This window comes from Drosophila gunungcola, unplaced genomic scaffold (assembly GCF_025200985.1).
Source record: "Drosophila gunungcola strain Sukarami unplaced genomic scaffold, Dgunungcola_SK_2 000057F, whole genome shotgun sequence".
Classification (NCBI taxonomy): Eukaryota; Metazoa; Arthropoda; class Insecta; order Diptera; family Drosophilidae; genus Drosophila; species Drosophila gunungcola.
Window position 1 is genome coordinate 98309 of NW_026453220.1, and position 23544 is coordinate 121852.

The window sequence follows — 23544 nt, forward strand, 5'->3', positions numbered from 1 at the left end:
AAATTCGAATTCGGGTCACGTTCAGTTTTGGTTTTTACTGTTGTTGTTGCTGTTGTAGGTTTTCTGCTTTCAGCTATCAATATTTCCAAGTTTTTGAAGTAGTACGCTTTGAAGAAGAAGCAAATAGCCTAGGAATAGGAATTTCGGATTGGGTTTTTGTGGGAAGAAATGGGGAACAGAGGTGGGAATCCGGCCACTTGACTAAATATTTAAAAAAAAAACTATTTCTAAATCGGTTTAGCCCCTTTCATTTCACTTAGTAAATAAAATGCAAAGAATAAAGTTGAATACACTTGATCAGTGCCATCTGAGCTTTAGGGTCAAGCGCATATCTTATTTAGGAAAAAAGTAATCTAATAAAAGTCAGAAAGAATAAGAGTTGTAAGTTTGTAAAATTTTTACTAAAAAGTATTTCAATACGTTACTGTTTTTCTTTACATTTTTGGTATTTATTGAAAATATTAAAATTTGTATTAAAGATTTCTTGGCAAAAAAAAAGTATATATATACTGAAAAGTTTTTTTTATTATTAGATTACTTTTTACCTTTTCCGCAAAAGCTCTGGTCGCACTGCACCTGATCCTATTTTCTTTTCTTATTTTTTTAAACAGGAGCTGACTGTGTGTGTGTTTCGTTTCTGTATGTGTGAATAATGGCTCTTCAGCTTTTGAATCCAGCGTTGAAGATTTTGATGTTGGTCCTTCCTGTCTATCTGGGTCATATCGTAAACATATTCTCGCTCGTTTCTTCAAAATTGTTTTCCTTAGTGTGGCCCAGCCTGTGTGTGTGTGTATTTGTATTCAAGTTTCTATGTGTGGGTGTGTACCGGCTGCTGGACTGCTTGGCTGCACTGCTTGCGCTTAGAGGCGCTTGGGAACCGTATCGGCATTATTCTCAGGCTCTTCGTCCTTGGGCGGCTGACCACGTTGCTGCACGGATCAGCGAATTACCATAATCGAAACGGATCAGATCGTATTAAATTAAAAAAAAAAAAATAACACACACACAAGGCAAAAAATGGAAAAGAAGAAAGTAGAAAAAGAAAGCGGAAGAGAAAGAAGAAACACACACATCAATATCATTTCAATCAATTGTAGGAGTAAATGGGTTAAAATTCCCCCATGGTTCTCTTTTGGCAGAATCAAAATTAATGCCATTTCACTTTTGTTTTTAGAAAATAATGTAGAGCTACGGTTTAGGTTTCTTTTTTTAACACTTGTTCAAATCTATGTTTTTTAATTTCTGTTTCATTATTATTTCTGTTTTAATATATGACTTCATAGTTGTATTTAGGTATAAGTGAAATAGCGCCAATAGCCACTCAGCCAATCTTATTTTAAAATTGGAAAACAGTAAAGGAGGTTGATAATGGTATGGAATGGCTGGAGGATGTTGATCTGAACCTTGAATGTATTATACCCAATGATTTGGCAGGGCCAACGGAAGAGCTATCTGAAGGATGAAAAAAACTTAATTGATGGTATACATATCCCAATAAAAATCCGGGGTGATATGTATGTCCTTCGAAACCTCTTCTTAGTCATCTTCATTATGTGTGTGTCTCTGCGTCTCTGTGTGCTATAATTGAATCGCTAATTTTTTTTTTAATTTTATGATGTACTTCTGAAGTCTCAAGAGATTAAAAAAAGACTATAAATATGTAATTTAAATAGCACGTATAGAAAATGTTTTCTTTTTTTTAAAATTAGCTTAGAGTTTTAGGAATAAGATTTAGTTAATTTTTTTTGCTTTCATATACAGATTTTTGTGGAAAAGAAAATGATGAGATTCGAATTTTCTTAAAATAGTACCGCAAAGTATGCAACAAAAACTGTATTTCCGAAATTCTCAATCCGTCCGTTTTTTGCTGAATAAAAATCGAAATGGTTATTTTTTTTTAATCTCTCGAGTTTTCTCGAAGACCCATAAGTGTATTTTTGCGGGGAGTGCCAGTAATAAAGTGTTATTGTGTAGTCCATGGAGATGGAAAAGCAAGCAGTGCCAAACATAGTGTACATTGGTAGGCGTATGTATGGCGAGTGAGGTGCATGTTCAGACCCTTTCTATGGTTAATAATAAAAATAAGCCAATAATGTATAATCTTAGAATATTTATTTGTTGTATTCGTTTCACATTCGCATTCGGGTCGGCCAGCTAAGCGGGGAATTTGTGGGAAATATAAATTAAATTAGGACAGGCGAATTCTGCAGCAGCCAGCTTGTGTCACAGCCGATTTTATATAGCAGTGTATCGTCGTTGTGGGTTAATTCAGGATGATCGATAGTGAAACATTTTCAGTAGAACTCCTCTAACTCGAACTATCCTTGGTCGAATTCACTGTAAATTGTACTAAACCTTTCAACATATTCTATATAAAAAAAAAACTAGCTGAGCTCATTCAAATTCTTAAAAAAATTATATTTCAAATTTTTTCTTTTTTCGTTCTTTACTAATAACAATTTCAAAACTATCTGTAAAAAAAAAAAGAATTTTTAATTTCGTTTTTATAAAAATATTTGAACATAATTTCTGCAACTTTAAGACTCCATAAATAATATTTTTGATCAAGTGAAAGAAGTTCGTCTGTGAAAAATGGTGAGGGCTCTACGCACAACGACGATCACTCGGCCTCGGCCTCGGGATCGGGGCGACTCAGAATCTCCTGACAGAGTGCAATGTAGTCCTTGAGGGGTGCCAAGCATAAGCATATGGAAAAGTGAAATCAAATTAAAAAGGTATGCGAAATTACCCTGTAGCGAGGGCACATGGAACATTAAACACAGCGGTGACGCGCAGGTGACCTACATGACACTATACAACTACTGTCAAAATAATAGCAAACAAGGTAATACATTTACCACAAATGCTTATAGTAAGTTAATTTTGAAGCATCTTTCTATTCTTAATTAAATCAATCAAATAAATCATTAGAAAACCAAAGGTTCTGTTATTTTGTATGATATATGACTAACTTAAGGGTATAGTAAGTATAGTCAAAGCGTATTTTTATTAAAACCAGCTTTTTAAAACGTCATGTCCTATAAACCAAGAGCTATTAATATATATCAAATTAACTAAAAATGTTTTTTGAAGTTATTTTGACTGTACCTGTAATTGATCGTGATACATTTAATGTAAGGGAATAACTCTGACTCGGAGTGGCGAAATGATAGACTGCGATTTATATTAAATATCAGTTTCGTTTTTATTTTAGTTTTTGTTATTATTACTTTTGTTCTCCATTATTTTCATTTCTTGTTTAGTTTTATTTTCTCATTTATTAATTGTAAACAGTTTTCTGCACACTTTCAGATTAACTTATCAACGGTCCTCGGCCTTTCTATCGATTTCTATATAGATTTCCATATATATATATTTATACTTTATTTCTAATTTTCTTAAAAAACGTTCTTCACTTCTCGTTTTATTGTTTGTGTTTTTGTTTTGTTTTGCGTTCTCTTAATTACGCAAATATTTATATTGATCTTAACAACATAAAAAAACAAATTGAATTAATTCGTTTTGGCAGAAAAAATGCAATTCTACATTATTACAATTGTGAAATGCTGTTGCAACTACATACAATACGTTTAGAATTAAGGAACTAAAAAAAAAAACAACAAAGGGGAGGGAAAAATTCAGTAGAATTAATATGGAAACGATTCCGAATTGGAACCTTAAAATACTAAACTATACCGGTTAATGCCACTACAACTGAAACATAGCCGAAGCTACGTTTTTTTTTTTTTTTATTATTATTTTACTGAACACACACAATCTGCAATCAATTTTAAATGCTGGCTTCTCTATTTATTTATCTTTCGTATTCTTTGCGTTTTTGATTGATTGTTGAACACTGTCACACGATTTTTATTGCTTCTGTGAACGGTAAGGCAACACTTGCCGTTACTCTTGGTTTTATTACAGTGTGTGCACATGGGAAAAGTATGCAGCGCGAGATCCTTTTCCCTGCTTGTCCGTGCATGCTCATGAGTGTGAGTGTGTCTGGGTTGAGTGTGTGTGTGTGCTTTTTTGGGGCTTCTTGTTTATTCATTCGGTTCGTTGCGTGGGCGCTGCCTGCCGTCTCTCTTCATCATCCACATCCTTATTTTCCAAGCGGTTGCTTTGCTGCTTCTACTCTTCTCTTCGTTCTGTGTGTGTTTTGGGGTTATGTGTGTGTGTGTGTGTGTGTGTGCGTTTGTTTAAGTGAGTGGATGTGGATGACTGTATTGGATGTAGTTTCTCTTGTTTCGGTTTCTTCTTGAGGGAGCTGGGTTATCCTTAATTCTTGCCCGCCGCTGGCTTGGGGATCTTCGGCTTATTTGCAGGCGTTACCGGCTGCTATGGGATTTATACAGGGTATCATTAGCGATGTCGTTAACATAAATGCTGATCGTTATGTTGTTTTTTTTTTTATTATTTGGAAGTACTACGTTGCTTATATCGTTGTTTTCTCTACTTTAAATTACTTTCTCCTCTTTCTATATATCTCTCTTTCTCTCACACACTCTCTCTTCTCTGTCTAATTCGAGTCTCTTTTGTTTGTTTGTTTCTTGTTTTTTTTTATTTTTATTTTTTTTTGGTCAAGTGTTGCACTGCCAGTGTTGTAAAATGCCACACAAAAAACATACATACATCAAAGGTGACGAAACGAACGATTATTAAAACACAAAAATCGGTTAATTGACTAAAGCAAATAATATATATATATGCATGTGGGTAATGTGTGAGTGTTTGAGTGTTTTTATGAGAGTTATGCATGGTATAGTCCTTGAACTTAAAAATCAATCTTAAGGATTTCCTGCTCTATGTAATACTAAAAGCTAACATAATACATATGTTTTTGAATGTTTTTATTTAGTTTAGAATAACAAAATCGAAGTGAAGTAAATAAAAACTAAAATCGCATGAGGTTTCCTCATGGGCTCTTTTGAATGTGCTAAATGAAAAGGTGTGTGTGGGTTTATCCTTTCATCTATTTCGTTTTGTAATACAATTTTTCTGTTTTTAAATATAAACGCAGTTTGTTTTTGTTTTTTTTTTTTTTTTTAGTTTTTATATTTGTATAAATGATTCTTTGCTCCTGGCGCTCAAAAACCTCAATACAGTTGTCTCTCTCTCCGTCTCGCTTCTCTGTCTCTCAGTGTGGTTTTTGTTGTTGTTGTTGTGGTTGTTGTGTGTTGCTGTCTATCGGTCTTCCCGTTGTAAACTATCGTTTCGATTTTTTGTTTGGTTTACATGCAGTATGGATTATTTTTGTTTTTGTTGTGTTCGTGCGTATGTGTTTGTGTTGTTGTAGTTGTTTTTTGTTGTTGGTGGTATTATTGAATTAGTTTTTCTACACACAATGTTAAGAATCGATCGATTGGAACGATCGATTGTAGATCGATAGGTTTTTTTTGTTCAGACAGGCAGAGACACGTTCAGATTCATTATCATATTCAGGTTCAGGTTGTCGATCGGATTTTGTGGATATTTATTTTGATTTGGTATTTGTGGTGGTGGTGGTTGGTTTGGTGGTTTTGTATGTGTGGGGAGAGAAAACAAATAAAAAAGATATAATATATATATATATATATATATATGCTTAGTTGAATGATTCTTAGGTGGCGTTTTAGTCAATATATAGATTTTTAGATTCAAAATAAAATACAACAAAAAAGATGAGAGAGTGGGGGTATAAAGGGTAAAGACTATAGCTAGTTTATAAGTTTTAAATTTACCGCTCGTAGTGGCATTTTAAAATTGGCTGCTGCCTGCAGCTGAATTTGATAAGCTAAGCTGTGTATTTTAAAGCCATACAGCCTGTTTGTAGTTAAAGTTGCAGGATTCGTGTCGGATATTCGCAAACATAGAAGGTATAAAATGATTTTGAGTATAAGTACATATATCGGGGAAAAATGTTTTTAAAAGTCACCTTGGAACAAACTGATTAGTAGGACGCTTGGGACGATACTCGGGATGCACCATGAAGAGCATGTGTGGAAATCCAGTTCCAAAATAGGCGCCATCGGTGTGGTGGTGGCGCGACGATTTGGGTGTGTACACGTCAATGCACTTGGGGCAATAGGTCTTTACCATTGCCTCGCCGGGGATGTCCGACAGACCTGAGAAACATAAGAATATCGTATAATTAGGAGTCACTGAGTTGCGTTTTTAGATATGAATGGATCAAGACCAAGAAATAGGTCAATTTATCAAGTTAATATTATTTAGCTTCAACTAATTACTTGCTATGCAGTTAGGATTCTAAATTAGACATGTCAGAATTTTGGTTCGAATCTTCTTCTTTTAAGCCTTCTACTACCAAGACATTACTTATTACTTTCCCTTTGGCAATGTCAACCAACTTAACTTTAGGTACCATATTTTGAATTGTATATTAGAAAATTAGAAAAGAAGGATCAAAATCATGCAATAATTGGTTATGAACAAATACAAGCACAATGTTTATTATTCCGATCATTTTCACACCCGTCTGGCTTTTACAAACACAAGAGAAGTGATTGATTGAATTGCAATCTATCGAATTTTTCGAAATCGGATCTCCTTTTTCATTAGATAAATATTTAAGTAATTCAATGATGTTGACAACGCACATTTCAGGAAATACGAGAAATATAAGTGCTTATGTTTGGATTACGAGTTATCATCCCTTTCTCGGGCCACGATAAAATCAATTTAAGACTTTAGGCGTGCACTATAGGGAAAATTTATGCTGACGGATTTGAAATTTTAGGCATTTTCTTATAGTATAGGTTCATAATTGTTATTAATATTGGCATTAAGAGTAGTTTGTTGTGAGTTAAGGGAATCGTACGGGGATCTATTCGTTAGGGAATAAAATTACATTCTATTTTATTTTGTTTTCAATTTTTACAAGTATCTGACCCCGTAGGAATTGTTCTTCGATAATTAAATCATCATTTTTTAATAATTTTTGATAGTTTGGAGTTGTGGGAGTGTAGTAGGGATCAGTCCTTCTATGAATCAAAATCTAATGGATATGGATGGAAAAGCGGTGTGACAAGAATATTAGTATGGATAGCGTAATTCATAAATTTTAATAAGAAACGATAATAGCCATTAGGTTCGATTCGAAAGATTTTAAAAGGATCTGCAATGCTAAAATTGGTTTTCAGTAATATTGAAAAATGAAGGCGATCATATCCTATAACTTGGGATAGGTTTTGCAGGTCCCTTGAGGATCTGTTATTGGGGGAATACAAAAAGCTTCGAGTACATGTTCAAGGTTTAAGTTTGACGGGCTCTTCAAGGATCTTGGAAAGCTAATGAACAAGGAAGCTTTCGTACGCCTCTGTCATTCTGGGGATCGAACTGTTTTAAGGTATTTTGAATATTGGAGACAGACTTTGTGTTATAACTTGGGTTAAGTTTCGACATGTTCTTAGGGATTTGAATTAGCTTCAAGTAGAGCTTATATTTTACGTGGGCACCTTATGGATAATGGTTTTTTTTTACTTTGCACAGGTTCTTAAATGATCTGTTATACCAGTAAAATAATTTATATCAAGCAGAAGAAATATTTTACTTTGTAAAGTCTTAAATTTGAGTTAAATTTAGTTTTTCAAGGATATGATACTTAGAAAAGCGAAATTGAAGGCTGATTTGTTCTATTTGCGATACTTTGAATTTGACGGTTTCTTTAAGGATCCCTTTACGCACCTAAGGGCAGCATGGGCTGACTTTCGCAGTAGACACGTGGGCAGTGTCCGAAATCGCCAGTTTGATATTTCTCGATCATTTGAGCGATGCCGCGATTTGTTAGTATATATCTAGCGTGTATGAGGCCGTAGAGCATCTCGGCGGCCTGCTCGGTCATGTCGGACTGCAGGGGATTGTCCTCGAGCTCGTCCTCTGGGGATCAGACAATATATAAGCTGGATAATTGGATTTATAGAGGGTAACCACTTACCCGGCTCCAGATCCAAGATCATGTCCAAGGCCTGGCGATAGTTAGGCACCTGCTCATTTAAACCAGTTAAATTGAATTTATCCTGTATGTAGTCTTCGTCCACCTGGAATATATAGGGAAATTAGATCTTTCCATGGAATATATACATATATCTTTATATATATCTGGTGTATCGGGTGTATGTGTGTGTGTACAGTTGGGCAAAATATTGCCCCACCTTGCGGCACACACAGACACACACACACACATATTTACAGCCGCAGCTCAGGGCTGCACTTTGCAATTGTTGCACTTATAGCGCGCGCTTAGATAACGCCAATATAGAAAATCGGGGAAAATATGGTGGGTTATATCTCACCTCGCAGAAGAACTCATTGCCACGAAGTCCACAGAACCAGGTGACCCAGGAGACTTCCTCGGAGCTGCTCATTTTGCTGCAAAATAATCGAAAGGAATTGCAACTTTTTTTTCTGACAAATTATCCTGCACACGCATACAACTATGCACATGTCACACACGCACACGGACAGGGGCACACACACACACACACTGGGGCAAACGCTCACGCACTATTACATACATTAAGGGGATTATTTTGCGTAATTTGGCCTGGCGAGCGGAATTTATTGTTGAAATACCATGGAACGCAAACTTAACGAAAGTTTTTCTTTGGTTTTTTTTTTTTTCTTATGCCTCCGCTTCTTGTTGCTTGCACACACTTTCACACACACTCTCTTTTTCCGCTCCTTTTTTTATTGACAGGTTTGCGTGTTTTTTTTTTTAATGTTTTAGTTTTCTCTTCGACTATTCGTAGTTGTTTGAGTGATCACGCCGTTTCGAATCGGGCAAAATGAAATTTTTATAATCGTATTTTGACAAGCGCTCATACAAAATGTGCCGAGCAGTAAGAAGAAGCACACTGTGGAAATTGAGAAAAAAAGAGACACATATACAGGGGCCTACACACACACACACAGAGACGAGCACACACGCACGCCTATTCACCGAGGAGCGCAATCAACGCACACTTGCTCGTCTTTTTGCATTATTCCCGCTGTGATTGCCTTCCAGTGGCCAACACTCACCTAAATTGTTAATAATTACGCGAATTGATTGACGTTTGCAATGCAGCAGAACCGGTAAAGGCAAATATTGTAGCGAAGACGTACCAGGTATGCAATCGCGCCAATCGATATGCAGTACCTGGTTATTGCCTATCGCTAGGCGCACCATCACTATGCGATACATCGCCCAGTCAGATTTGCGTTCTTTGCAACACTGGTTGGACTTGAGCGCCCACTTTGGTTTCAATTGACACCGTTGAGAATTTCCTCTACATTGACGTACAGCACTCAGTCAATCAACTTACCGCAATTGTTCTTTTCTGCGCTTTAATAGCTTCAGTACCAACAATTGCAGCCGCAAGGCGCTAGAAACCCCGACAAGTTCCAGCTTATCCATTTTTGAATTGCAGAACACTGAAAGCTTGGCTTTCGGAAATTTTACAGCACTCTAGCAAGTCAGCTGTTTCCGTTCGTGTTTTTATTTCAAGCATCGATATTAATTATCTCATATATCGATATGTATTATTTTAAGCATTATAGTTAAAGCGAAATTTTGATTTTTTATTGAAAATTTGTATTCTATTAAAAGAACGAGCAGTTAAAAGGTTATAAGATAAACTTTACTGTGAGTGAGTCTATCTTATTTTTGATGTTACACACATCAGCATTTTTAAGTTTAATAAAACAGAGTATGTAATGATAAAAAAATTATAATACATAAAAGATTTCAAACATTTATTTGAAAGGATCTTACTTAAGAACAAGATGCATTTTTGTAAATACATAAATGTCACAGCTTATTGACAATCTTAAATATCTCCTTGGCATTCTGGCGGCCATTTACGACATAGGCCAGCGGATCGTCCCGACTTGATTCCATCAGATTGTCGCAAGATTCCTGACCGATGTCGAACATAAAGGATGCGTCGATATCCTGCGGCAACTTTCCCCGTAGAAAACTGATCTCATTATCGGCCAACGCTGGTTTGCGGGCCAAAAGCAGGGCGGAAAGGTAGCGCGGTTGCTTTTTCTTTTCGGCACAGTGCATCACCAGACCCCAGTTGTCGTAGTCCGTATCCAGGACGTACGTATTGTAGATGCCCTCATCTGGAATGAAATAGGAATGTTAGCACTATGACTTGCGAATTTTATTTTAAGCAAATCAAACACAAAAAACCCTTTAAAATATCCATATATTTTTTATTATTATTAGCCTAACCCAATCCTTGATAAATCTTAGTAACTAAGTAAATTTTTCTGAAAGAATTTGTAACCTTAAAAATAATTCAGGAAACACTCAATATATGTTCCTAAAAGTGTGCAATTAAATTATAAGCTCAGCTAAGCTAAACCTTAAATGTGTTGCATACTTTGAGGCTTCTCATGCTATAATATAACAGTCTATAATATATTAACCTACGACTATTTCCTGTGTACTCACATATATCCTCCGTGTGCTGCCAGTGTCCCGGCTCCTCGAACTTGGGTATCATCCAGGTGATGTTGCCAACCAGCTTCTCTCGCAGCGGATCTTCCGCGAATATATAACTAAAATTCATCGTTATCTAGTTGAAATGGGAAAACACAATATATATCGGGTTATAGAATAATCGCAGGTACCCACATGTTGATCATCCTTGGAGAAGGAGAAGTGACTACGCATGCAAGCGTATTCCGGCAGTTCTTCCGTGGAAGCATAATACTGCACAACGTGCCAGCAGCCCATCATCCGTTCCAAATCAAAGTTTTTAATGGCACCCACCTAAAATAATATGGTCGTTTTTTAGTGTGCAACAAACATATTTGAAATCCAAAAACATTAAGATTAAGACGTTACGCACAAGTCTGGATGTTTTGTTTTAAAAATTACTCATACGATACGTATGCAAGGAAAAAGTTTCACAAAAAAAAAAAAATCGTCACTTGAAACAAAATAAGTTTTGTAATTATGTTACGTTTTAGCCCTTAAGACATTTTTTTTTTCAAAATTTATCTTCAATTATGTTTTAAATGCACCAATGCAGACAGTATTACCAAGGGGAAAGTAGAACCTTAAAACTCTTTTAAGCCGAAATTAACTTATTTTCCGATACATACAAATATAAATAAGTAAATAAACATATGTTTACCAATCCTTAAATCAGAAGATTTTTTCTAAAGTATTTATAAATTGAAAAATATGACATTCAGAAAACGGTTGGAGTGTTCAAATCCTCATAAATAGCTAGTAACAAGAAAATAGATATTGTTGAAGACTGCAAGCAATGCTAATAAATAAATAAGTTAGATAAACATTAAGGCCACAAATGCTTGGCTAGTTTTCCCCTTTTCAACTTTGGATAGCTGCAGCTATTTACATTGTTTGCCTTGGCGACCACAAAACAAACTTCGGGAGGAGAAAGAGAAAGAGTTAAAGAAGCGACAGACGACGAAAGCCGTTAGCGCTGTCACCGTGATTGACTACTGACAGTTCATTGAGGAGTCGGTGTCGCTGTCTCTGTTGCCGTCTCTCTCTGCGATGCTATTGCCATCTCTTTTGCTGTCTTTCAAGACGCGACTTGCAGACGCGAAAAGCAGACGCAAGTCAGCCTCTGATTGATGCGCCTCAAAAGCGCATTGCACCGCATGTGCCGCCCCCCTTTTCACTCCTTTTCACTCCTCTTTACCACCCCTTTCTCCCCTACTCTCTTTCTAAGTCTCTACGTGCGTGTCTTTTATCTTTTGTCTATTCTATTTGATTGTTTTCTGGCTTTTGGCTCGCTTTTCGGTGTTTGTATTTGTATTTGAATTTGTATTTGTGTGACTGCACCTGCATCAAAGTGCAATTGTGGCCGCCAACGGAGATGTAGACAGAAGTGGAGAAAGGGGTAAAGAAAGGGGTGGAGAAAGGGGTGGAGAAAGGGGACCACGGGGAGGAAAGACAGCGAGACGCAGACGACGTCTGAGCCACTTAGAAAGTGTGATTGATTTTGGCATCGGTGTGAGCCCATTTCTTCTGCCTTGCTCTTTCTGCGCCTCAGCTTTAATGTCCCATTCATTCTTGTCGCTAGAGATGGAACGTGCTCGATAATCGATAGAGGGTAGGGTATCTCGGTTACCCAGAAACCCAGAAGAAAATCACTATTCATCAGTAATGGAACAAAATATTGTTCAGATCAATAAACAAATAAGTAATCTCCATCAGGATGACATAAGAACAGCAATTTTTTTAAGTTATTTGACCAATTAGATAAATTAAAATGAATTATATGTCTCTTTTAAGGTACCAAATTCCATAGAACTTACTTTATATCTCTATCAGGGCTTTTACAGAAATCTTATGAAGTACATCATCACATCCGGTTTGTATCAGTATTTACACCATATTGTATGTTCTTCATTTGTTGATTGATTTGTAATTTGTATGTTCATCATATTTATGTTCCAAGAGAATTGGTTTGGAATAGATTTTTGGGATACCTCTATTTAATTATATAATTAATTTATGTATTTTATAGCTAGTGTTTTTATAACATATAATTGAGTTACCGAAGCTCAGCTGAAATCACAAACGTACATAGACTCGTTTATTTTCAATATGTAAGTAGATGGTGTCATCGCTAGTGGCTTGATATATGTCACACTGTGATTGGCATATTGATGAGCTTATAAGCTTCAGCTTTAGTTTGGGTTTGAGATGCTTTCCTCCGGCGGCTGTGCTCAGAATGAAATCGAATCGAAGTGAAGTGAACTAAAGCGTTGCCAAAGAAAGTGATCCAGTTAGGAGAGGCCAGGGACGTGACCAGGGATGGGAACCTGTACTGCCAATGCTGCACCTGCATCCAAATGTCTAATGCAGTCTTAACCGTATGCCGTTCTATTTGTTTTGTTCTTTACTCAAGCAATTTTCATTTCCTAAAGGTGACCTCAATTTCCAATCGAACTGCAATTATTCTCTTTAGAAGCATTGTTTGGGAGTTCGCTGGAGATTTAGTAGATATGTCAAGCTGTATTTAGTACATTTTATAAGGGACTTAAATTTGACTGAGCGAATTAAATTCTATGAGTAACTTGCTAATTTGCTGGGAGAAACCATTAGGCTATATATGTATGTGTAAACTTACTGCGTCTAACTAACTAATCTTCAAAGTTATGTTTTTGTAGCCAAAGTCGAAAGTCGAGTCAACAAAGACAATTATTTTTTGTTGTTAAATTTGTAGGACCAATGGGTAGGGTACACACCTTGGGACATCGATTGCTCGGACCGGAGCGCCTCCTGGTCTGATAGGCATTGCTATTATGCCGTGTCCACAAATTGGCATTCACTGAGGGGAAAACATCCAGGATGATTAAAAGCACGGCGAACAGCAGGAGCGATCCATTCCTGCCCATGGTCGGGGGCATTGTTCTGGATCACGGGACTCTATAGTAGTTTATTGTCGTTAATCTTCCGGCGGGCTCAGACGCGCGATCGCCTTTGCGTTGTCGCTGGCACTGTTTTCGATGGCACTGCGCCATCTCCGCCAGCAACATGCGACATTAGCATCCAGCAATACCTACACTTCAAAAAAAAAATGGTATATGAAAGAAGTTTTTAAAAAAAAAGTAGAAGTTTCGGCATACATCAGTGGCTGGTTCTACCTTTATAAGAATTTTCAAACTTTGGATTCTGAAAATCGATTCCTAATTTGGATCTTAAAATATTTTCTTTTCTTCTTATTAAAAGCTTATACAATTTTTAAGAAATTTTTTTGTTTAAAAAATCACGTTTTAAAAAATTACTTTTCCCAAATTGTTTTTGCGAGTGTGCCGCAGCAACAGTAGCGGATCGGAAGGCAACGGATTCGGATGTTTCTGCGGATAAGGCGCCTTCTTATTGCCACAGAGTTCTATGGGAATCGCTGGGGCTGGCTTATTATCTGTAAGCTGAAAATAAATGCGACACTACTGAGCACTTGTCTGGTTTCTAGCTATGTATAGAAGTTCACTTGTGTATGAACGAGTATAAGAGATTTCAAGAATGATGGATGTTTAGTTTTTGAGTTGAATTCACTTCACATAAATGGCAACTATTGGCAAATAATGCACAGAGAAAAATTACAATTAATTTGAATAGTACATAGTTATATTTTGATCTTCATATCATTATTTAGTTGTGTGTACGAATAAAAAGCATATAACATAGAATTTACAGTACAAAATATTTCAGGTCATGTTTTTCCAATCCTTTCTGGCCTTGTTACTACCCTCTAAAATTTAGCGGTTTTTATAGACGATCGCATCACTTTTCCGAGTGGTGAATTCCCTCGTTCATTTAAATATTGGAATTTAATCAGCCGCAGTCCCTCTTCCTCGCACTTGCTCTCTTTCCATGAGTGCGGGTGAGTAAGCTGCTCTTATCAATTATAACGTCCGTTCGTATCCAGCGAAGCTCCAGTCAATGCCTTCCATGCATACTTCCATAAGGAAATATATGTATGTAGAGTCTGGGGATTGGGGAGTGGAGGGAATTAGTATTTTTGGCTGCATCTTGTTTTCACTTGTCGCGTGGACACAGATTTCCTGATTTCCAGGCAACTTTCTCGTCGCTGAGAGCGAAATTTTCGGGGTGGTGTGTTAGGAGTGTGGTGGAGGTGTATTGGGGAGTGGGAAGGGGAGTGGAAACAGGAAACATTTTAACAGCCTGCAAATTTATTCTTTACGATCGCCAGAACGAACAGCGCTCCGCTGGACACTTTCTCTTTATTGCGAAACGAGTTGCGCGGCATTTTCTCGACCGGACTGGAATGAAACTGGACATCCTCAGAGGTACTGCTACTTTTGCCGCCGCTTCTTCTTCCGCCTGCGTCTGCTTTTTAGTTTTTTCCCTGATTTTTGTTCATAGTTTTTTTTTTTATTTAATTTTTTTTAGTTGTCTGGTTTTGCTGGCCAGCCCAAAAAAGCGGCGCAACTTTCGTTGCCGCATTGCGTTGCGATGCGTTTGCGGCCAGTTCCGGCTTCTACGGCAGCTCCTTCTTTGCTCCTCTTTCTTCTCCCGCCTCCTTTCTTCGCCTTTCTCCCTTCGCTGTTCGCCTCCCCTTTTCTCTTTTCCATTGCAGACGGGGCAAAGCGAAAACGGCTTTTAATGCGACAGCGAAACGAAACGATACGAAATAAAGCAACAAGTGCGCAATCGGAGAAATGTCGCCTGCTCCTTCCTCTCCCGCATTCTCCTCATTTTTTTTTTTTGTTTCAGTTCCTGCTCTCTCGCTCAAAAATTGTGTGTGTTGCTCGGATGAATGAAATCTCAGATCAAGGGCGGATAAAGGGCAGGATCATTTGTGAGAGAAAGGGAGAGCGTGTGAAAGGGAGCAGAGGAAAATGGCTAATAAGTGGGCCGCTGTTGCAAAGACCCTTAACTTATATGCAAGCAGGTTAAAACATTAAATTTGTTTAAATACGGGCTTTTGGCTAATTGTAGTCTTAACAAAAATGCTACCAACTTCAATTATTATTTACCAACCTGCGCCATAAACATTGTTTTCGAGCTTTTTTCAAATTTAAATAATATAACAAAATTGTGATATATGAAATTTCTTCTCTAACATCAAAGTGTTAGTTTATAACTTTACAATCACATAATAAGTTAAATATTCAATTCAATTCATCAAAAATATGAAAACCAATTATAAGATTTTATTCTGAAATAAAAGCTTTTAATAAAGAATAAATATATGTATATAATATCGAAGAAACTGTTTTCTAAATAAAAAACTGAAACTAATTAAACTGAAGTAAAAACCTAAAATATAAAAACCCACACAAATCAACTTAAATGACAATAAAATAATGGAAATAATTGAACTTTTATTGCATGACATATGGAAGAACCCCAATAAGCTAAAGTTAAAATAGTTTTTTTTTTTTACATTATTTCAGCTTGGGTTTTGAAGTAACGCAAATTATCGTCTCATTTGCCCAAGTGTTGGTTCGGTATTACATATAAGGTCAAGGCAGTGGGACATATCTTTCAATTCAAAATCAAACTTAGTGGACCCAGGCCCGGACTTTACAACCCTAAATAAATGACATCTTTAGAAAATATACATATTATTAGGAATACTGTACGAAGCTTTCTTAGTGTGTTTATCTGATTTCTCAATGAAACGCACTGAGCTTTTGGACACGCCGCCCGATCATCCAACCGATATGGCCATATAGCAACCAGGAGCGGACGCGGGGTGTGGGGCTGGGGATTTGGAACTGGCCTCGTCACTACCGGAATGTCTCACATGCATTTGTGCCACGCCCGAATGGCAACAGGTGGGGCAGTTGGAGCCACAGGTGAGCTACAGGTGACAGTCAGGCAGACGGAATGTCTGGTGCGGCATGGATTGGAATGTCAAACGTTTATTTGCCGGTAATTAAATTTGAAAATGATTTCAATTTCACCAGCGAATATTTCAAATTGGTCTTAACACTTTCTTCTCGCACTGTGCGTCTCTTTTCCACAACATCAGCATCGGCATTAGCTGTATCTGTATCTGTCTCTGTTTCGCCACCGGCCCACCCGCAAGCTGCGTCCGACTCGATGACCCACCTAGGAACCCCCCTTCTGCTCCACGAAGACCCCTTGCGATCGACCGCCCATGGGCAAAACATGGGAGCAATCCGGCTGATTGGAGATTTGTTTTCTATTTGCAATTGATCGATGCTCGCCTGCCAAGCAACAACAACAGCCACATGAAAATGCAAACAAAAAAGTTAACGCAAAAATTGAGCTGGACGTTGTTGGATGGTGTCCACGTCCGGTGGGTTCGTTAATGGCATACCGACTTCGGGATCAGGCCGATGGACTATGGTGCCAGCCAAATCCCACGGACCTCCTCGTTTGGTAATAACCAAATTGCTTATTTCATTTTATTAAGGTTTCTAAAGTTTCTAAAGTTTCTAGTTTTGGATAGATAAAAATAAGTTTCTTTAATAGGCCAGCGATTCTTTTCATTACATACTTAGTGACATTTGAGTTCCAGGCATTAATCCCTCTGTCTGGATCAAATAATTCCCAACTATTTCTGTCATTTTGTTCATAAGGTTCCACCCAGTTGCAAGACTGAATCCTTGGGCTTCCTTATTTTATTTATTTGTGTTCTATGTTTTATGGTTTTTTAATTGTTCTTAATTTTTTCATGGATTATAAGCATAACTAGTTACATTCTTTTATACGCATCAGCTTATTAGTGTTTGTTAAATTTGTATATCAGTAACAGTGGTTTTTTGGAATAATTTACTTTCATTCAATAAGTTGTGCGATTTAATCAATTAAACCCGACAAACCAAATTCGGCCACAACAATAAATGAACTGTTTATAGTACATGGACACGAGATAGCATTTATTTAAAACTAAACAGATTAAAGACCTCTCTATGGGAATATTCAAATCGAACCCATTTCCTGCTGGCAAACTAACTCATTAAGATCGCTTCGTTTGCAAGTAAATTAACTTTACGACCAGCCAGCTCACGGAGCATGAATCTGGAGTGGCCGCCACCACCTCCTCCTCGGTGTGGAGTGCGTGTAGCTCGGAAAGCGTGTGGGATTACTTCAAGTGCAGCTGGGGCCGCACTCAACTCAACGCGGCACTTGGACACTTGGACACTTGGGCACTTGGGCACTTGGACACATGATACAACGTAGATCATGGCTAGTTTCGCTCGCCGCTCAATTATGCAGAGACATACTCGTGAAGTGGAAAATGGAGGGGGCCATCTGGGGAGGATCGCGGGACTGTGCGTGCCCTTCCCATGGCCACCATCCATCATCCATCATCCATCATCCGTTGCCATGGTCCAACATCGGCCATAACACATCAAGTGGGTTCCGTTTTGTTTGCGCATGCGCAGCGCATTCAACATCGATATTTCACGATCGTCGACTGCACTTCAGACTACACTTATAAAAATAAAGTGGAATAGTAAACCTAAATATCAGCCTATTTAAACCAAAATTGTATATTTTATATTTAACATTTTCTTTTTTTCTTGATAAAATTAAGAAACACAATTTCTCCTCTTTGTTATTTAATTTTTTATTTATAACAATTTTATTAAGTCTTTACATTAAATTAGCCTCTGTCACTTTGTTCATATACATTACGAAATAATTAAATTAAAGCAGTATTTTGCAAATAAAATATGGTTAAATATTTTTGAAATTTAAATTAATTTTTCAGTTATTAAAATCTATTTAAATGAAATATTTAAAAATAAAACTTTCTTATCTAAAATAACTAAAATCCGGAATAGATGATAATAAATGCAAAAAAAAAAAAATATATAATTGAGTGTGAAATACTTGCACTTGGTAGGTTTCTTTTACCAGTGTAGCTTTTATGGCGATAGAGTTGGGAAAAAAATAAGAAAAAAGTGGAAATGGGGGAAGCGATGGAGCTGACTTCGTGCTGCTATTTGGTGGTCCGCGATTTTGTTTTCATTTGGAAAGTGGGTGTGTTTGTCTAGCTGTCCGAGCCGAGCTCCCAGAGACCCACACCCGCCCACCCCCCATCCCCCCCCCCACAATGTCAACTGACTTGTTGGTCATTTACGGACCTGGCAAAAGGGGGTTTACTACGCGTCATGGGCCTGGGAAATCGCCTCCCTCGTCAGACTGGGGTCAACTAAAGGCAATGTCTAATGTCTGGAGGCCAGAAGAAAGGAAATGTGAGGAATGTCGAGGAAAACGAGGAAAGTGATCTACGATGCTCTGCAAACTGATCTTCCTAATATGAGTTTTGGCGGGGGAAGTTCAACCAAGTCAAGTGGTTGAGTGATCTATGATCATTTATATTGACAATTTCGATGGTCTTCAAATATTTACGCTTGAACTTTACGAGCTACAACTTTATTTGGTTAATCTTTAACTTTTTTGGTTTGAATTTTATGAGCGAAAACAAAATTTATTTTGACACGCTTTTAGCGTTTACTTGGGAAGTAAAACAATATAATTTTCCCAATTGTAAATAATGAACATTCAGAGGAATATTTTAAGGTTATAAAACTAAGATTAATTAAATATTAAAATTGTACATGCATTGTATTTAATATTATAATGTAATATTTTATTGAAATATACAATTTTAAATTAAATATTCAATATTCTTTTTACTATTCTATATTGTTATGAGTGTACTTACTACTTGGGATATGTGGATTATATAAAAAAAAGTTTAAATTGAACGTTGCCCACCATTAATTGCTGTATAAATTGACAAGAACGGTTACGCTTACTAAAAATATATATTTCATTTGCTAACTCTTGCCATTTAAACTCGACCATTCTTAAAATATTACCAAACCCAATTACCAAACGTTATGAAAGTTCTTCATTTCGTTTCCCAAAAATCAAGCAAAACCCGAACCCAAAGCCAAAACTTTCATGGCGAGAATGTAGCTCAAAAGTATCCGAAAAGTGTTTTTTGCGCAACTTTCATAACCGACGAGCATCGATCGTTCGATTTGTCCATCCATGAGGTCCGCACCTGAAATTCCATTCGGTTTCCAGGCTGAAGATATGGCCGCAGGCCAAGATACTTGGATACTTGGGATGCTGCGATACGGAGATACTCCGATATACACTCAGATACTCGGTAACAAATACATGCGTGTGCTGACTTGGATTGCCGAAATGCGAGGCGGTTCGAATCGAATCGAATCGAATCGAATAGTATCGCATCGTATCGTATCGTATCGTATCGGATGGAATTGGAGGGAGTGATGAGGGGGCACTGGACTGGTTCGACTGAAGAATCTTTTTCGACAGCGGCTAATTGACTTTCAATGTTGTTTTATTTTTCTTTCGTTTCGTTTCGTTTCGTTTCGTTTAATTTTATTTGAGGCGAGAAAGTGAAATTGATAGGCAGACAAGTGGCTCTCCCAGCGACTCCAAGTTGTCTGTCAGGCGTACAGAGGGGTGCTGGATGGGGGGCTTGAGCCGAATGGGATTCTAAGGAGGCGCTTTCTAAGTCCCCGAAAGCGTGAGTTGCAACTAGCCGTACACAGAGAAAAATTTGGTTAACTTATGTAAACCATTAGACTCAAGGTTCAGTATAAGAAACGTTTATTTCTCTAACGACAAGCTGAAAATGTTGTTCGCACTTAAAACTAAATATAGTTTTTAAACTTATAAAACGTATACAATTCCCCCCTTAACCGTTACTTTTAACTTAACATGAGTTTGAGATTACGGGCTTAACAACTTGTTTTTAATAGATCGCTTTCCTAGTATTTTCTAAGTCTTAAGTTAGTTTAATAACATATCATATAATTTGAAATTGTTGAGAGATAAATTAACACAAGCAATAAAAACATTTAAAACACATTTAATCTACTTATACTGAGAGGACAATTTATTCAAATAAATTATAATAAACAAATAATAATGTAAAATAAGTAATCTCTTTAATAATTGAATTTGTTTTATTGTTTTATATATGTAAATGAAATTTTTAATAGCACCTGAAAACTATGTTTTTCAACATAATTATAATAAGAAATCATTAAAATAAAAGCATAATTTTTAAAGTTATTGCTGAGCTTTTTTTCTCAGTGCACACACGGCACCGTAGCTCTAACCCAATTCTTCTCCCTTGGGTGGCGGCTTCTTCGTTTAATACTTCCACACCCACAGCGGACAAAAAGTGTCTTCTCATGGCCTAATGGCAGCTATTGCTACTGTTTGCTGCATTTTGCCGTTGCTGTTGCTATTGCTGTTGCTGCTGCAGTTGCTGCTGCCGAAGCACTTGTTTTTGTTGGCGGCGTTTTCACTTTGGTCGAGATCTGCCATTGCCACCTTGTAACCCCTCTAGGCGCTGGCCAAACAGCCGAAAGGTTATACCAACAGGCGGCAGAAGCAGCAGCAGCAGCAGCAGCAGCAGCAGCAGCAGCAACAGCAGCAGCAGCAACAGCAGCAGCGATGTTGCTGCACATCAGCAACACCAGCAACAGCAGCAGCAAAAACAAGCGCGACAGATGACAAACGCAGGCAGTTTGCCGGCGATGATGAAGTGTCAATGCAATGAAAACTAAACCAATAAATTGTGAGAGCGACCCAAATAGTTGGCTAGAAACCGGCGTGGCGAAGAGGATTTTGGCCCGACATCGTAGCATATAGCTCCAGCTCCAGATGCTGCGAGAACGAACCGTAGAATCCCGATGGACACCGATGGACGTACTTCGACCTGACTGTGCGACATGTTTTCACCCAGACCTTTTGCAACACAACGCAGCACCACATTTGGTCAGCCAACAACAAAAACAAAAAAAAAAAAAAAAAAAAACCCCCAAAACCCCCTCTACCCTCCCCGTGTTCAAGTAAAAATGAAAAAAAAAAAAAAGTTGTGAGAAATTGAAGCGCAATTCAAGTCGGCGGTGGATGGTGAAAGTAACAAGATACTTTTAATAAGACATCTCGCGACGCCGCTTAAGATGCGTGAGGCGTGCGACCAGTCGACACAGAGAGGCTGCGGCTGCCCTTCTCCACCTACATGCCTTATGCTTAGATATATACTACTATATACTACACTACAATGCACTGCACCATAAATCCATATGAATGCCATGTCGTGGTGGGCCTGTTCTTCCGGGGACTCGTGGACCGCCTGCTCATGCAAAACCGCCAGTAATTGACCAAGCTGGCAGACGGCGGTAGACTGGCTGGCGCGTGTTACTTAATGTGCGACGCGGACCGATAGATGCGATAGACGAGGCCCGCTGGCAACTTTCTGGCGGAACCGGAGCACCACCTCTCAAGCATCATTTCCCCTTTTCCCACCGCATCCACAATGCCCCACCGCCAGCAGCACCACAACCAGCACCACCACCAGCACCACCACCAGCACCACCACCATCATCATCATCACAGTGACTCCAATCGAAATTACTCCAATTTCGAAACGGGTCTTTTTGGTCATATTTAGCAAACAGGAATCGCGAGGAGATGCGGCGGCGCCCCTAAAAACTCAAAACTCCAAAGTGGAATTGAAATGGCGATGAAATGCCCGGCCCGACGGGATCGCCATGCCGACACAGTGGGTCCACCAAGTGCTCGGTCAATGGGTTATTAAAAAAATATGACCATTAAAAGATTATTGCATCCGAATTCGGACCACCATGGGTGGTTAAAATACAGATTAATATGTTACCATATCCTTCGTCTTTAAAGTTCATAAAAATATTATTGAGCAATATATGATACATTTTTTGGTCAAGGATCATAAAAATAGGCACTATAAGTAAATAATTTATTTCGTTTTCTATTGCATCTGAAATTTGATCACTATATATGGTTAAGTATCATTCTATTGCAGCAAATAAATTTTGTCATGGGCCAAAAAAATATCGATAAAAGAGTAAATACATCCTATATAATAACATAAGTTATTGATAAATAAACTAATATTATATGTTGAAAAATAAGTACAAAATAAATCTTAATTTGTTTTATTAAATGATCAAAGCTCAAACAAAAATATAATTTAAGATATTAATTTGATTGACCTTTAAATATGATAAAGGACTTATTTTCTCAGTCAAAAAATAGTTTAAACATAAAAGTATAAATATAAATAAAGCATTTTTTGTATTATATTTGTATTTGCATGTGCAATTAATAAAATCAATTGCGTTTGTACTATAGCACAGATTAAAATGGCGTTTTTAAAAAATATATTTCTTTTTACTTTACTAAAAAAGTAATCTGTATATATTTTATAGATAGATGTCTGAATGTGGCTTACATTTCTCTTTCCCATTATTTATAATGATAATAAAACCCTTAAAAAAATAGGATCGATCTAGGACTTTTAAAGCAATTACGGTCAATTCCAAAATGTACATTTCGTTAAACTGGTTTTGACCCACTGTTCCTGGGCAGGTTATCAATTGCCGTCGTTGTCGCTGGTGTTGCAGTTGCTCATCCTATTATTTCAACGAGAGCAATTGCAGCGGTGTTGTTGTTACAGTTTTTGCCGTTGTTGCTGTTGTTGCTGTTGTTTGCTCGACAATGCCAAATGCGGCAGTTGGCAAAAATATTTTATGGAAAAGTGGAACACTGGATGAAACATTACTGGGGACTGTATAAATAAAAACACGATATCTCTTCCCCTTTTTTGTGCTGTGATGTTTCAGTTCTCTTAAAGGTATTTTTTTTTTTTTTTTTTTTTTTTTTTTTTTTTTGTTTTGCACACCCTAACCACCTGATCCAACTGCAATGCCCCCTAACCACCCACTGCACCACGAAGCACGCAATGTGTGGCAATCAAAGGGCGCCCACGCCTTTTTCCAGGCATGATTGCCTGGCACAATTGGAGCATGGGCAGTGGCGGTGGCAGTGGCGGTGGCAGTGGACAATAATTGTGGTCAGAGGCAAAGGCAAAGGCAAAGGCAAAGGCGATGGTGGGCGGGGGAGGAGTGGAATCGGTCAGTGGCGGCGGCAGGAGGGGAATAGAAAGTGCAAACAGTTAGAGGATTTGTCCCCATGCAATAGTCGCCGTCGTCGACGTTGTCGTCTGCTTCTGTAACCCATTGCAA

The 23544-nt window shown here is 37.7% G+C and overlaps 3 protein-coding genes across 8 annotated transcripts in view; all 3 read right to left on the reverse strand.

Moving 5' to 3' along the window:
* The window catches only part of LOC128264075 (midnolin homolog), a 165031-nt gene that overhangs the window by 93011 nt on the left and 48476 nt on the right, over positions 1 to 23544 (reverse strand). The window lies entirely within an intron of this gene.
* Positions 519 to 9174, reverse strand: LOC128264099 (casein kinase II subunit beta). Of its 6 annotated transcripts, none has more exons than XM_052999434.1 (7): positions 9022 to 9174; positions 8295 to 8370; positions 7937 to 8039; positions 7687 to 7878; positions 5918 to 6107; positions 5724 to 5805; positions 4997 to 5209 (listed from the first exon to the last, which is right to left on the reverse strand). In XM_052999434.1, exons 2-7 carry the CDS (start codon positions 8364 to 8366, stop codon positions 5141 to 5143), a joined length of 708 nt encoding a protein of 235 aa, XP_052855394.1. In that variant the 5' UTR covers positions 8367 to 8370; positions 9022 to 9174; the 3' UTR covers positions 4997 to 5140. The 6 variants fall into 6 exon arrangements, with proteins under 6 accessions (XP_052855391.1, XP_052855392.1, XP_052855393.1 ...); XM_052999436.1 differs by lacking the exon at positions 9022 to 9174 and adding an exon at positions 8517 to 8819; XM_052999431.1 differs by lacking the exons at positions 4997 to 5209; positions 9022 to 9174 and adding an exon at positions 519 to 929.
* On the reverse strand, positions 9715 to 13496 carry LOC128264097 (uncharacterized). Its single transcript, XM_052999430.1, has 4 exons — positions 13222 to 13496; positions 10625 to 10762; positions 10442 to 10565; positions 9715 to 10107 (listed from the first exon to the last, which is right to left on the reverse strand). Exons 1-4 carry the CDS (start codon positions 13381 to 13383, stop codon positions 9791 to 9793), a joined length of 741 nt encoding a protein of 246 aa, XP_052855390.1. The 5' UTR covers positions 13384 to 13496; the 3' UTR covers positions 9715 to 9790.

Bases quoted from the DNA above. Each gene is read 5' to 3' on its own strand.
- LOC128264099 (XM_052999431.1), bottom strand. From the start codon at position 8,366: ATGAGCAGCTCCGAGGAAGTCTCCTGGGTCACCTGGTTCTGTGGACTT. The intron at 7,879-7,936 runs GTAAGTGGTTAC...TCTGATCCCCAG, and splicing joins GATCTTGGATCTGGAGCCGG to AGGACGAGCTCGAGGACAAT. The intron at 6,108-7,686 runs GTGCGTAAAGGG...TATGTTTCTCAG, and splicing joins TCAGCCCATGCTGCCCTTAG to GTCTGTCGGACATCCCCGGC.
- LOC128264097 (XM_052999430.1), bottom strand. From the start codon at position 13,383: ATGCCCCCGACCATGGGCAGGAATGGATCGCTCCTGCTGTTCGCCGTG. The intron at 10,763-13,221 runs GTGTGTACCCTA...ATATTATTTTAG, and splicing joins CGAGCAATCGATGTCCCAAG to GTGGGTGCCATTAAAAACTT. The intron at 10,566-10,624 runs GTGGGTACCTGC...CATTTCAACTAG, and splicing joins TCTCCAAGGATGATCAACAT to ATAACGATGAATTTTAGTTA.